Source organism: Glycine max, chromosome 6, assembly GCF_000004515.6.
Source record: "Glycine max cultivar Williams 82 chromosome 6, Glycine_max_v4.0, whole genome shotgun sequence".
NCBI lineage: Eukaryota > Viridiplantae > Streptophyta > Magnoliopsida > Fabales > Fabaceae > Glycine > Glycine max.
This window is the reverse complement of record NC_038242.2, coordinates 45,627,558-45,643,462: the sequence shown is the minus strand read 5'-3', so window position 1 is coordinate 45,643,462 and position 15,905 is coordinate 45,627,558. Positions and strand designations below refer to the sequence as shown.

General features: G+C 33.5%; 1 protein-coding gene across 1 annotated transcript; it reads right to left on the bottom strand.

The window, feature by feature from the left end:
* Positions 1 to 2,305: 2,305 nt before the first annotated feature.
* LOC102663567 (putative F-box protein PP2-B8) lies at positions 2,306 to 4,249 on the bottom strand. The gene is made up of 3 exons (XM_006582693.1): positions 3,983 to 4,249; positions 3,702 to 3,743; positions 2,306 to 2,476 (listed from the first exon to the last, which is right to left on the bottom strand). The coding sequence occupies exons 1-3, from the start codon at positions 4,247 to 4,249 to the stop codon at positions 2,306 to 2,308; spliced, it is 480 nt and encodes a 159-aa protein (XP_006582756.1).
* Positions 4,250 to 15,905: the final 11,656 nt, after the last annotated feature.

Here is a 15,905-nt window from a genome sequence, read left to right as displayed (position 1 = left end):
ATCCCCTACCAATTTTTTACCCATCCTACTCTCTTCTAGTATATATGTGCATCTCATCTAAATATTTCATTAGATATATCATGATATAATTACAATAACTAAAAAAATTAGAATCAACATTGAAAAAAATGTTATTGTAGAAAGGATGAGCACAGGGGAAGATAAATCTAGAATTAAGTTAACTATTAAATTTTTTTAAAATAAACTATAGGGTTTTATTTTTTTATTCAAATCTCATTATTTTTTATTATTTTTTTAATAACTCTTATAATTTTGAATATGTTTTTAAAAATCCATAAAATCCTTAAAAATCATATAAATCTATAAAATACTTTAAAATTCTTTAAATACTTAAAATATAAATCGATCAAAATTCAAATTATCAAAACAAATCTTATAAAAAAATTAGTATAATAAATCATAATATTTTTAGATAACCTGTCAAACCCACCGGACTTTATGATAAAATAATCTTTGAAAATTCTAATGGAATGAATGCCTTCTCCTCAATGTAAAAGAAAACTCAACCAAATTCTGAAACAATCTACCCAAAACCCCAAACGCATAACCAGAACCATAAAAAGGAAGACGCTACAACGAAACTCCATGATCGTGCAGTGGAGAAAGATGCTACAAAATAATGTTTCGCAGGTGTGACTAGGAGGAACTCGACAAGTGTGCCGAGGATGTTTCTCACACACGTGGAGCCGATCTAAGTAAGATTTGGCTTCATTAGTGATGGATGAGTGAACAGTGGTGGTGGCTAACCGACGTCGGAGGGCAATGAAGGTGCATATGTCGTGAAGTAGTGGTGACCTAAGCTCTTACCAACGAATTTCAGCATGCCACCGTCATTGCTGGTTGAGGTATTTAAAGATGTCATTGTCGCTGCTGGTGAAGAAGACAAGTGTGATAGCACTCAGAACCCAGGGAAGATTTCTGGCCCAAAAGGATCAGCAAAAGGCCAAAGGGATGGGAAGAATTCATCCACTAATGTCCCTACTTATTCTGTTATTTCTGTTTTATCTGTTTCTGAAATCGTCTTAATTGTAAGCCTATAAATGGATAGTGAAGTTGTTAATGAAAGGGGAAGAAAATTATCAAGCAAAACCTGTCTTCTCTCTCAAATTCTAGAGGTATTTTCTTATCTCCAACTCGGTAAGACTCTTAACATGTGTTTGGATGGAAGATTTAAAGTGAAATCTTTTTTGAAAAGAAAAAAAAAATCAACTCATAATAATTTTAGCTGAATCTATTTTCATTTTGAAAATTCATTTTAAAATCAAAAATTGCAAACTTGCAATCGATCATATCCACCTGAGACCTTAAGTTTTATGTTGTCCATCTTTCTCTCGCTTGATATTATTTGAACATGAGAAAATATGTACTGGTAATTAAATATAATTGTTAATATTTTTTTCATTACCTTAATTTGAATTTCTTATTTTAATCCAAATATATTTATTTAATATATAAATCCAGAGATGAAACAATTACAAATGTATTTTTAAAAATAGGAAAAATGATATAAATAGATATCAAATTTCCATTTACGAGAAGAGATTGTATATGCACAAGGTATCAACTGAATCCATAAAGACAAAAAATGATTGTTTAACTCTAAATCTAAAAAACACCACACTAAAACAAGACACGGGATGACTATAGTCAAGATAGCTTTTTTTGTTGTCCTTCTTGCTTGACTGAAGATAATAAGACACCACGCAAAGCATACAATAGTGACTAGAGAAGAGAAGAAGATAATATGATAAAAAAGCAAAAACATACATTACTGAAGAATAATAAAAAGTTTAACATTGGTCATTTAATATTTTATTAACATATATAATGGTAAAAAATTGTTGGTCGATAATAGACCACAAATATTTAATTAAGTGGTTCATCCTAGATATTGCCATGTTTTTGTTAGAATTTAGAAGTTAGTGAATTTTTTTTTCTTTTAACCCTAAAATAAGTTTAAGACCTTTTAAAATGTAACAAAATAAAATACTAATAAAACAAACGTCAGGTCATCAATTAATATTTAAAATAGACAAAAAAACTAAAATACTTGACCGCATAAAAGTTTAAAAGACTAAGATTCATAGACAATAAGTTCAAAACGAAAATCATAAATTTTAAAAAAAATTAAGAACAAAAAAACATACTTTATTGTTTACCTTATTAAAAAAAAAACTTTTCATATATAAATGTTTCTAAATGTAAATCCTTTCACTCAATAGCCCACTTTCACTAAATAAAACCACAAACTAGAGTTCAAACACATACAGAAAGATTCTCCCTTTCACATGTTTTTGGGCCTGAACTCTACTCCTTCAACTACAAGAAAGCGTGTAAGTTGTGAGCTGATATTCCATAGCTTAATATCCACCAAGTTATCTTCATGACCTCCACTGAAAAACTCTCCCATCTCGACTTCCATCCATCCATAAGCAAACTCTTTTACGATATCCGTCTATAGTTCCAAAGCACACAAGCAAATCCCCATAAGTTCTAGGTTGCGAGTATTGATTTAAATATATGAACTCTGATTCGTGATTTTCAAAATTAAAGATGAAATATACACCGTAGGTTGTATTTGCTGACAACAATTTAGCTTCTAAACTTCCCAAAATTTCTAGCCACCACAAATATTTGAGCACTGCTAATTACTGCAGAAAATCTGCATATGCCTAATAACACTGCCCTTGAGTGAAAACAAACAAGAATTAATATATAATTTAGCCATACTGAATAGTTTGAATGTAACAATTTGTCCCTGGAAGCTATTTATCTATGCAGATTAATCCTTTATAACGGATGAAATTGTTTAAAAGTTGACAATTTGATAGGATAAAATCAAAATTGATTTTTGGATACCCAAATTTAATTGAGACCATGTGAGACAAAGATAAAAGAGAGAAAAGTACATGTATAAAAGATACAAAGAAATTATAAGTATGAATTATAGAAAAGTGAGGTGTTCAAGAATCATTGCTCGTAGAAAATTCTTAGCCGTTAACATTTTCAGAGACTACAAATTATGTTGAATACACATTTTCAAGACCAAAACCATAGAAGTTTGCCTTTCAAAAACCAACCAATAGCAATTGATGAACATAATGTCTAGTTATGTAACAGAGATTAAAATCACATCATTATATGCGTTAATTATAGGGATTGGAAATGAAAAAAAAAATATACGTAAAATTTTAAAAAAATTTATTTTTTCAGTCTTATTATAAATGTCATAATAAGAAAAAAAATTATCTCAAAATATTTTTTTTTAATTTTTAATATAACATTAATTATATTTTTACTTAAATATCTTATGGAATAATATTAGTGATTGAAAGTAAAACCTATAAATAAATTAATAATAATATAAAGTTAATTTTATAAAATTATTATTCTTTTTTATCTTTTTTGTCTAGATAAAATAATTTAAGACGATTAATATTATGAAACAGAGGAAATATGATATTTTTAAATACCAAAAAGCATGTCTAAACATTATATTATTATTATTATTATTATTATTATTATTATTATTATATAATCGCATTAACATGAGAAATCATGAAATTCTTTAAATCAAAGCAGTAGGAGAGAAAGAAAGAAAACCTGGACTCTGGTGTAGATTCCCAGTACCAATCACAAGGTTTATCACCCCACGATATTTTAAATCCCTTTGCACTTACGATGATGCATTTCTTGCCCGTAGCTTTCGCTAGAGATAAAGTCTGCACATCCAAACCAATTTTATCATTTCAAATGATATAGGAATTTGTAGAGAAACCTGAAGTGATGAGATTGAGCATTGACATGGCTAAGCCATAATTTCATAATCTACAAAATACAAAATCTAATTTCCCCTCAATCCCAATTAAATTCCCAAATTCCTCTATCTGAATCCCAATTTCTACAAATCATGAGACAATGACAAATTAAAATCACCTTTTGACTTGAAAGATAATCTTACCATATTCCCATTGTCAAAAAGAACATGATAGTCACATAGGTGTGCGTAAATTTGTTTTTTGGACAACAAATTCAGGGTTGGTGTTGAAGATTGATCTATGATATCTTCACAATCAGATGGAAGAAAGTTTGCCCACACAGCATCTGAATCTGCAATTTCTTTAAAGGATGGGGACACGAGAGATAATTGGCATGCATCCTTAGGAGATGTCAAGGAAATAATAGTTGCGACACACTCTTCAGGCAGAACCTTTGTGATGGTATCCATTTTTCTCTAGACACACTAGCTGATACTATTGTTCCTTAAAAAATTTGGACACTTTTTTCCTTTTAATTTTTTTAATAGTAATTGAAAGAAAACAAAGTTTATTTATATCATTTAAAAATCCTAATTAAATATTAGAAGATTTTTTTATAAAATTTCTATAAAAAATTATTTGAAATCCTAATCCAATTTCCGTTAAATTTCTCCCTTTAACATTGATTTGATACCAATATATACAAGATAATGTAATATTTAGTTATTCTCTATAATTCTTCCTTACCATTATTACAAAGATTACAACTAAATATAGACATACAAGAGGAATTAAAACTAAACTAAGATTTTATTATAATTTATAAAAAGTCTTTTGATATTCAAAAATATAAAAATTTTCATGGTTTGTTTTCTAAGAAAAACTTTGATAGATTTTATCAAATTTTTAGTATAAAACATTTATCAAATAATATCACTCAAATCCTTGATATTTTATTAGACTTTTTTTCCTTCTCTTTTTCTATTAGTTATTCGACTTTTTTTCCTCTCATCACACATATCTTTTTCTCTCTTTACTTCAAGATACATGTGTCATATATATTTTTTATATTCTTTTGGAATAAAAAAATGTTAAATATATTCTTTCCCTCTACACTTTTTCTTTTATTTTTTAAATTAAATTAATGTTTATTTTATGTGATAAAACTATGTTTTCCTTATACGGACTATCCTCATAACTTGGTCGACGCACTATTTTTATGACTACTACCCTTAATTTTGTCATCCACATAACTCAATAACCCCCTACCAATTTTTCACCCCCGTTACTCTCTTCTACTATATATGTGCATGTCATTTAAACATATCATTAGATTTATCATATAAAATAATTATAGTAACTAAAAAAATTCGAACAACATATATGAAATTTTAAATCTATATTGTTCAAATCTAAAAGTGAGAATGAAAAAATGTTATTGCAAAAATGGTTAGTATAGGGGGACATAAATCTAGAATCAATTTAGCTATTAAAAGATTAAGAAAAATTATATTGGTTTTACTTTTTTTTATCCAAACCTCATCATTCCTTATTATTTTTTCATTAACTCTTGCAATTTTGAATATGTTTTTAAAAATTCATAAAATCCTTTCAATTCATATAAATCTATAAAATGCTTTAAAATTCTTTAAATTCTTAAGATATAAATCCATTAAAATTCAAATTATCAGAAAAATCTTGTAAAAAAATTAATATAATAAATCATAATATTTTTACATAGTCTTTAAAACCCATAAGACTTTTTTATATTAAAATAATCTTTCAAAATCCTAATCCAATGCCTTCTCCTCAATGTAAAAGAAAACTCCACCAAATTCCCAAATTGAAACAATCTACCCAAAACCCCAAACGCATAACCAGAACCACAAAGATACTACAAAATAATGTTTCGCACGTGTGATTAGGAGGAATGCGGCAATTGTGCCGAGGATGTTTCTCACACACGTGGAGCCGATCTAAGTAACATTTGGCTTCATTAGTGATAGATGAATGAGCAGTGGTGGTGGCTAACCGACGTCGGAGGGCGATGAAGGTGCATATGTCGTGAAGTAGTGGTGACCTAAGCTCTTACCAACGAATTTCAGCATGCCACAATCATTGGTGGTTGAGGAATTTAAAGATGTCATTGTCGCTATTGGTGAAGAAGAGAAGTGTGATAACACTTAGAACCCAGGGGGAGATTTCAGGCCCAAAAGGATCAGTAAAAGGCCAAAGGGATAGGAAGAATTCATCCACTAGTGTCCTTACTTATTTTGTTATTTCTGTTTTATCTTTTCTTAAATTTTCTTAATTATAAGCCTATAAATGGATAGTGAAGTTGTTAATGAAAAGGGAAGAAAATTAACAAGCAAAACCTGTCTTCTCTCTCAAATTCTAGAGGTATTTGCTGACCTCAAACTCAGTAAGACTCTTAGTCATTGATTCCTATCAATTGGTGCTTCCATTTACTCCTCCCCATGGCCAACAACACTCATTCACACTCTTATCTCTCAACTTGAGGAAGCCATCACCATTTTGATCCAAAACCAGAGCGCCCTCATCTCCGCACAAAGCTCCCCCCACTCCAAACTCGATGAGGTCATTTCTCGGCTTACCTCCACTAAAAGAAAATATGTTTTTTACATCGGTTTTTTAAGACTTTCAACATCGGTTATTAACTGATGTTAAAAGTACCGACGTTGACGATAACATCGATTTTTGAAAACCGATGTTGACGTAAAAATGATAATATTGATTATTTAAATAACCGATGTTATATAATAAGAATTATACAAAAAAAAGATATCAATGTTCATAGCAGCGTTGGAAGTTGACATCAGTTTTTTATAGAAAATCGATGTTAACGTTAACAGTTAATATCAGTTTTTGGAAAAACCGATGTTAACTTTGTTCGTTAACATCGGTTTTTGAAAAAATCAATGTTGTTTGCGTAGGTTAACATCGTTAGTTTTTTAAAATCGATGTTGTTATTAGAAAATTTTTTTAATACACTGTCTGTTTTTTCAATAAATCCAAAAATTAACCTGCAAATTTGAAATCAGACCACACAACACAACATATATCATTTGCATTCTATTTCAAAACAGTTTTTAGTAGAAAGTTAGCTAGTAAACTATCAATTGTAAAAAATCAATTGATAACTATGTATCAATAAATAATTTATTAATAACTATGAATAAAGAATATTCAATTAATGTTAAAAGGTTACATCAATTATAAAAAATGTAAAGCAAGGTAGTAAACTAATTAATTAAACTAAAATTACAAAGTTGCCTAACATCCTAACTAAAATTACAAGCTAGTAAACTAAGTTTCATTTCTAACTTTGAGATAATAGTTTGCCCACTGGATGCGAAGCGCCTTCAATGTGTTTGATTCCAATGGTCTAACATCATTAAAATACTGCATGATAAAATTAAAAAATAAGTTAATAAAATAATACTAATGATAAGAAAATCAAATTTTCTTGAAATAAACAATTACCATTTCCCAATTATTCCTGAAACTTCCTATGATTATAGTTGACATCTAGTGCATCACGTAATAGCCATACTCAGTGCTTCCTTTTTGTTTATTGCACTAACTACATAATGAAATTTAGATATTCAACGTTAACTACAAATTAGTGTACACAGACATAAAATATATATAAGTAAAAACATTGTTTAAATTACTTACTTTAACAACAATCCACCTAGCACCAACCTTGGATTTAGGTTGTGGAGTATCGTCAAGTCCTTTCAAAGCACTGTTAAATACAAGGAACATTAAAATATTGATGTTGGTGACTAATGCTAATGCAAATATATTGAAAAACAACACTGGCCTATTAATTATTCCTTTCAGATAGTTGCCTAGCCTATTATGCAAGGAACAAAACCAGACAACAAGATTTTCCTTAGGCAAAATGACGACCATTTGCCCGTGTGCACTGCAGTGGAGACCAATATAGGTTATTATAGTATTATACATTATTTAAATTCATTTGTTCTATTTTACTTACCCATTCAGGTAGGCTCCCAGGTAGACATCTCGTTTTGAATTCTGCATCCAGTTCTTGATGTAACTTTCTGATTCAAACTGTGATTGTCCAGATCTTTGGATGGACTGTGACTCGAGGAATCTATACACATCGAAATTCCCCAATCGCATACTTGTCTCAGTCAGATGCCTATTGTTGTTGACACAAAGTAAATTATGTATGACTTTAAAACAATAACTTAGGTAATTAACAATAATCTAAATTGACTTACAGAATCCACAACTGTATAACATAGATGCTGCAACATTGACCACCTGTGCTATTTCAGATAGATCTTCATGCTTTATGTACAAGGGGAAGTCTGAATTAAACAGCCCGAACAGGGTAGCATCCCACATAACCTGCAACGGCTTCAAAAAAAAGCTGTGGGATGGTCAATGTCATCAGATATAGGGGATCATCAACCTCAGGATTCGGCCTATCTGCAGGTTTTGCAGGTCCCATAGCTCCTTGTTTATCCAACATAGTTAATTAACATAATTTAATTACAGTGAACAATTCAATTGAAAAAAGAAGCATATAATGACATTAAAATACCTGTTCTGATAAACGCTTGACAAGATGTGTTGGCCAAGCAAGGAAGGTGTTAAGTTCCTACTCCACTAAAATAACCTTGTCAGTGGGTACAGGAACGGGAGCATCTACATCTTTAACCTCCTCAACACCAACCTTCACTTGATCATGCAACAAAGGGATGTTGTGAACGATTATGGATCCCTCATAAACCCTTCCTAGGGCAACCAGGCGGGGAGGATTTTCTTCGATGTACAACCCACATTTGTCTGAGTCACCCATGTCTGGATCATTTGCTGAGGGATCAAAATAACTCCTCTTTGTGCTGACACGAGTAGTTGAAGGACCAACCTCAGGCTCCGAAGGCAGTGCAAGTCCCTGTGATTGCATTTGTGACTGAAACTGGGACTGTATCTGGCTTAAGGATAACATCAGCTGCCGAGTCACTTTTTCTGTGATCGACTCCTCCAGCTGGTCCCTGATTTGTTGAGTCGACTGCTTTAGTTCTTCGGGAGCGATGGAGGATGAAGTGCAGGAGGTCCGTTGGGCCGGTTCAAAGTATTGCTTGATTGTCACACCAGCTCCAACAGCACGCACACGACCTAGGTGTTCTAGTCGCCAATGGCAGCAGTCAGGACATCCTGGCGTCCATGGGGGACAAAGGAACCCTATGACGCCTGCTCCTCCAATGAATCCTATACAGAACACATTTATTTGTTTAGATTGAGACAAAATATACATAACTAATTACGATTATTAATTAAAAGTGACTTACAATCTTCTCAGCAATTTCCTTTGCTGCCTCAAACATCATCTGACCATTTTTCTTGGTGCGGGTCATCTTCCACTTCTTGTGTTGTCTGATGGGAGATGGACGATCAATCACGGCCTCAGTGCTTCCGGATTGAGTAGCTTCCTCTAGTTTTTTCCTTCTCTTCTCATCCATTAGCTTCTTTTCTAAATATTCATAATCCCCACGAGACAACACGTGGGGGGCAGTGTTTTGCTTCTAGATGGCCTGTGTCTTTTTCCGCACATCTTGCAAAAATTGAACATTAATGAAACTCATGATTACAATGTATTATAAGAAGTGAATTTAAACTTGAAAACAATGAAAATCACAATGTACATACCTCCCGCGAGGGGTCTCTGCGGCTCTGACAAAATTGGGCTCATTTCTCCTTGCTAATGTCGTATTTTTCGCATACAGTGTCATCGGCATTGTCCTTGTCGGCTGGAAGTGCCCATTTTGACGTCAAGTCAGACTTAAACTGTCTCCACCGCTCTCCCACAGTCTGAATTATTTTCTTCTTTGTCCTAACGTCAGATGCTTCAGGGATATCAAATTTAGCCTGACAAACCATAAATTAGGTTTTATTGTTAATAAATGAAATTTTTTTGCTAATAAACAATATGCAAGATGAAAACTAAAATACCTAAATATCCTCTCATATCAAATCCTTTTGAGCAGAAAAGACTTGCTTCCAAGTCTCGTATGTCACGTCAACCTTATCACGAGCGACAATCCCCAAATATGTTCTTAATTTCTTCTTGAGGGGACCGTTGGCCTTCCGGGTCGCAGGATCGACGTGGACCACCGATTTGTCAGCCCCAACTGGTCTAGTCGCCAATGATCGTAGCCGTGTGGCTTTTCTTGTCCGCTTCAAAGTAGACGGCGACTGTGATGTTGCTTCTGTAGGAGGAGGAGGAGAGCTGGGTAGAGTAGCCATCTGCCTGCAAAGAAAAAAACATTAATTAATTAAAATTATCAAAAAATTGTAATCGGTTATGTAAATGAATAGACTCAAATCATTGCACACATAATAAGAAAATTACATTAGACGATGTTAATTAATTGTCCTTCATCATGATCATTACGATTAGCATGAACGTCGTTAGCTTCTTCTTCTTTGACGATGTTAGGTGACATTTGTATGGACAAAAGACTAACATAAGTATCAATGTATGAATCATCATCTTCTACATTAACACCAACGTAAATCCCACATCATCGGTCCATACACCAATGTTGCTATCAACCCATTTACATTTGAAAACACAAACAATAAATTTGACATAGTTAAGCTCCCAAATTTCTTCAATGAACCCAAAGTAAGGGATGGAAGCTACACAGGGATTGTCATCATGTACACTGGCGAAGTGTTGAGATTCAACCCTTAGGGTGACCTCACTATTTTGCATTATACTTTTCTCATCTTTTGCTTTTGTATAAAAGAAATACTTGTTTATGTCGTATCCTTGCCAAGTTATAACATTTCTTTTAGGCCCATCTGCTAGCTTTCTTAACGTTTCAAAAGCATTTTCATAAGCAAATATTGTATCTTTAAACCAATCAAGGAAAGTCTTGTTATGCTTTTTCAAGACCCAGTTCTTCAACATTTTTGGATTACTTTCTTTGACTAAACCTTCATGTTGAAGTATGTATCGCAATACTTCATTACTGCTATTCAACATATACAAGTGAGCTTGTAACAAATCTTCTACACTTGGAGTGATAATATGCAGTCCTCTTGAACCCTTACCGCCCACTCTGTCGTCATGCCAAGACTCAGGAAGCCCAATAGGTTTAGCCTTTTCAATGTACTCTGAACAAAATTCAATCGCTTCTTCTGCAATGTACCTTTCAACAATAGATGCTTCCAGACGATGTAGATTTTTCGTATACCCTTTTAAGATCTTCATGTATCGCTCAACCGGGTACATCCACCACAAAAAAGCAAGACCACAACATTTGCTTTCTCTAACCAGATGAACAATTAAGTGAACCATGATGTCAAAGAAAGTAGGAGGAAAATACATCTCCAACTGACACAGTATAATAGTAGCCTCGTTTTCCAACTCATCTAACTTCACAGGATCAACAACCTTGCTACATATGGCATTGAAAAAAAAGCACAGGCGAGTTATGGCTAACCTGACTTTGTTAGGCAAAATGTCTTGTATGGCCACCAGTAACAATTGTTGCATCAAGACGTGACAATCGTGAGACTTTAACCCTACCAACTTAAAATCCTTCAATTGCATAAGGCTCTTAATATTTGAAGAGTATCCTTGTGCCGGCGCAGACACTGAAAAAAACTAAGCTTCTCCTTTTCGGACAAAGTATGACAAACTGGAGGTAAGTATATTTTTTTACCATCAGACATTGGATGCAACTGCGATCGTATACCTATCTCGGCTAGATCTTGACGGGTATTCAAACCATCTTTCGTCTTGCCTTGAATGTTAAGGAGCGTCCCAATGACACTATCACATACATTCTTCTCCTCATGCATAACATTAATACAATGTTTAACATCTAGATCAGACTAGTACGGAAGATCAAAGAAAATCGACCTCTTCTTCCACATGCAAGTCTTACTTTTTTCCTTCTTTTGAGTCTTTACAAATATAGTATTCAGGTGTTCAACCCACTGCAAGACCTGCTCACCAGTCAACAATATCGGTGCAATTTCGTGCTCTTGACTTCCATTAAATGCTTTTTTCAGTCGTTGTAAGGGTGATGAGGTTTTAGAAAACATTGATGCCTAGTGTAGATTATTTTTCTACCATGTTTCAATTGTATGTAGCTTGTGTCTTCTTCATAGATGGGGCATGCATCATGACCCTTAACACTGTAACTGCTTAAATTCCCATATGTTGGAAAGACATTAATGGTACAAAATAGCATTGCACGCATTTGAAAAGTCTCATTCCGAAACTCATCAAACACTAAAGTCCCCTCGTCCCATAACTTTGTCAAGTCTTCAATCAACGAACTTAGATAAAAATCAATGTCATTTCCTGGTTGTCTTGGGTTCGATATCATCATGGACAACATCATGTATTTTCGCTTCATGCACAACCAAGGAGGAAAATTGTAAATTACTAGTAGAACTGGCCATGAACTATGTTGAGTGCTTAAGTTGTCATATGGATTCATTCCATCACTAGCTAGTCCAAGCCTAAGATTTCTTGCCTCTTTGCCGAAATCCAAAAACAAACGATCTATCTTCTTCCACTGGGAGCAATCAACCGGATGACAGACCATTTCATCGCACTTTCTGCCATTTGCATGCCATGTAAAGTCTTTAGCGTCGTCTCCATTAACAAAAAGATGCTTAAACCTTGGAACGATCAACAAATGCCACAACACCTTTGCTGGGGGCCCCTGTTTGAGTTTTCATCAATACTACACTCTTGATCATCCTTGACTATGTACCGTGATACCCCACACCTAGGGCATTTGGAAATTTCTTCAAATTCATGTCTGTATAATATGCAATCATTTGGGCAAGCATGAATCTTCTGATACTCCATACCCATCGGACACAGTATCTTCTTCACCTGATAGTAACTTTTAGGCAATGTGTTTTCCTCTAGAAACATATTGTGCACTACTTGAAGCAGTGAACTAAAGCTTTTGTCACTCCAACCATATCTGACCTTGACATTAACTAGACTTAATACCGCCGACAACAACGTCAATGAATTCTTGCACCCCGGATACAAAGGCTTCTTTGAATCACTTTGCAATATATCATACATAAAGGCATGTGTTTGCTTAAAAGACACTTGTCCAAGGTCACGAATCATATCCTCCAAGCGATCTCCCATTTCTACATTAAACGGTTCAGATTGGGACCTACTCTTCATGTCTATCAATTCACCATGCCATATCCACGTCGTGCAATTCTTCTTAATCCCATCACACAATAGATGCTCCCGTATGTCGTCCAGTATTTGTCGTCTTCCATTCAAACAATTGATGCAAGGACAATAATATTTTTCGTCCCCATTCGGTCGACTTTTTTCAAAGGCAAATTGCAAGAACTCTTCGATGTCTTCCTCATATGTAGGGCTCATGCGACTTTCATTCATCCAACTTTGATTCATCTAAATAATAATTCCGTGATACTCACAAAGTTATTCGATGCATGAAAGTCTCTCTTTTTTTATTATAGGTGTGGCCCTATCCCATTCAGGAAGACCTTATTTTATGGTAGCTTCATATGTCAAGGTTAATTATTTTTTGTTAAATTTGACAAAATTTCGGCAGCATTTCGCATTGGTCTCCAAGTACATGACATGAAATCGGTGAAATTAATTTCCTGATAATCAAGTATGCACTCAGAGAACAACTAGAAATGTATTGTACCAAAATTTCATCAAATTAAACAAAATAATGTTAACCTTAACACATGAATCTACCATAAAAATATCAGTCTCCCCAAACTGTCCAAATGGACAATTCAAGATTGAATACAATGATTAATGCAAACTCTCCGCAAGAATCATTGCATTCAGTCTCAAATGGGAATCTAAGGTTCACTCATAATGAACACAATTAGTATACCATATATCAGTTGTTATTAATGGCAGTGAACAAGTAATAAAAACATTAATTGGTAACAAACATTTGTACCTGTGATGATGAGCAGCACAGTCCAAAATGAAAGCAAGAATCCAATAAATAACTCAATGACCACCTACATCAATCATCATTCCCAAAAATAGATATCAATATATATGTGACAACGAGTAGGCTTAAAGTATCATAGAGAGCGAGAATAGGAGATGATGCATGTTTTGTGATTTATATTACTGTGTTATTCTTGTTTTGTGATTGGCAAGCTGCCTCATTCCTTAATTTTTCAACAATGTGATTTAATAGTCACGTATTTCGTGCAACTCTATAACAAGGGCATGCACATGGTGAGTCTATTTAGATTGTTTAAAGACACAAAAAATTGACTCATACCATCTAATCTAATTATTTCTTGTTGAAAATAGTTGTAGTCAATCTGATTGTTAAACTTTGTCTTGTTCAAAAGTTTTCCCTTTAGGCAAATATTGTTTTCTATTCTAAGCAACTCATTTTTAGTTATGTTTAGGGATCAGCTCCCTTTATTTCATCTATTGGGTATAACTATTATGTTACTTTTGTTGATACCTATGCTAGGTATACCTAGATTTTTCTGCTTAAAGCAAAGTCTAAAACACTGAATATTTTCAAACAGTTTCAAGCAATGGTTGACAAATAGTTTGCTCTTCCTATTAAAGTTGTTCATACAGACTGGGGGGAAGTTTAGACCTTTTACTTCCTTTTTATAGCAGTTAGGGATCATTCATAGGGTGATATGGCATACAAAGCTATAGTTGAATATGATCTTAATCAGATAATAGGCCCTGTGTCAATTTCCTCCCTTTCTAATGGTGGAATAGACGAGTCTGGTGGGTCAGCTCCTTGGGGAAGGGATCAGGTCCTCTATTTCATTATCTTCTTTCTTCTTCCTATTCAATATTTTACTGTATGTTGATTTTAATCTGAACATAACAAGGACACCTTGTTCATCTATTTCAAAGAAAGGTGAAAGCATTGTTGAAGGTCTTATATGTTGTATATCATACTTGTATACTATTTTTTTAACTTTATTAAATGGTTAGTGTCTATGTTTAGGGATAAGGCTTAACTATAAAATACAACGTCTTATATGTAGTATATGATACTTGTATATTGTTTTATGCCACCAATTGAAATTGCATCATGGGTGAATTAGATTTCAGATTTTGGTTTTCAACTTTTACACTAGTCTGAATGTTGCACTTAAATATAATATAATGATCATGGGAATGGATAGGTCAAATGGGGATTCTCAGCATCTTGTGCTTCTGTCAACTATGTATACACTATAGAATATAGATACAAATGACTTTGAACCATTATGTTTTTGCTAAGCCATGGTGTTCTAATAGTGCTTATTCTTCAGAAAAAGAGAAAATAGAGGATGAAGAGCTACACAAGTGGTTAAGATTGGTAGTTGCAACCTGATTTTCATTTTCTAAGGGTGTTTGGGTGTGCTTGTTTTCCACTCTTAAGAACTTACAACCAAAATAAACTTCAGTTTAGATCTCAAAGTGTATTTTTCTGGGATATTCACTTGCTCACAAAGGGTACAAGTGTCTTTCAGCAGAAGGCAGAATTTAAATCTTTAAGGATGTTATGCTTAATGCATCACAATTTCCCACAACTACTATACCTACTGAGTTTGTTCCTCAACCACAAGCATCTAATCATATGGTTTGATAAATCTTCCTCACACGTCTAATTCTCAGTCCAATCAATCCTCTCTTACTTGTCCTAGTGAGATTCATCATCTACTTCACACAACTTCTATTGCTTCTACTAATTCATCTTCAACAAATTCTAATCTGCAATGATCTTAACAAGAACAAGTTGTTATTTTGGAATTGTTTAGCCTCGAATCCATCACCCATTGTTCAAAACACACCTCCAATGCAAACTACGTCTAATTCTGGAATTGTTTAGCCTCGAATTCATCCTACTCTTCTTCTTGCTTACATGGAGCCTAAGTTTGCTAAGCAAGCCTTGACTGACCCTACATGGTTAGCTGCCATGAAAGCTGAGTATGATGCCTTCATCCACAATGGTACTTGGACTGTTGTTTCTCTGCCTCCTAACAGAGTTCCTATTGGTTGCAAATGGGTTTTCAGAATAAAAGACAATCCTCATGGTACAATCAGTAAAT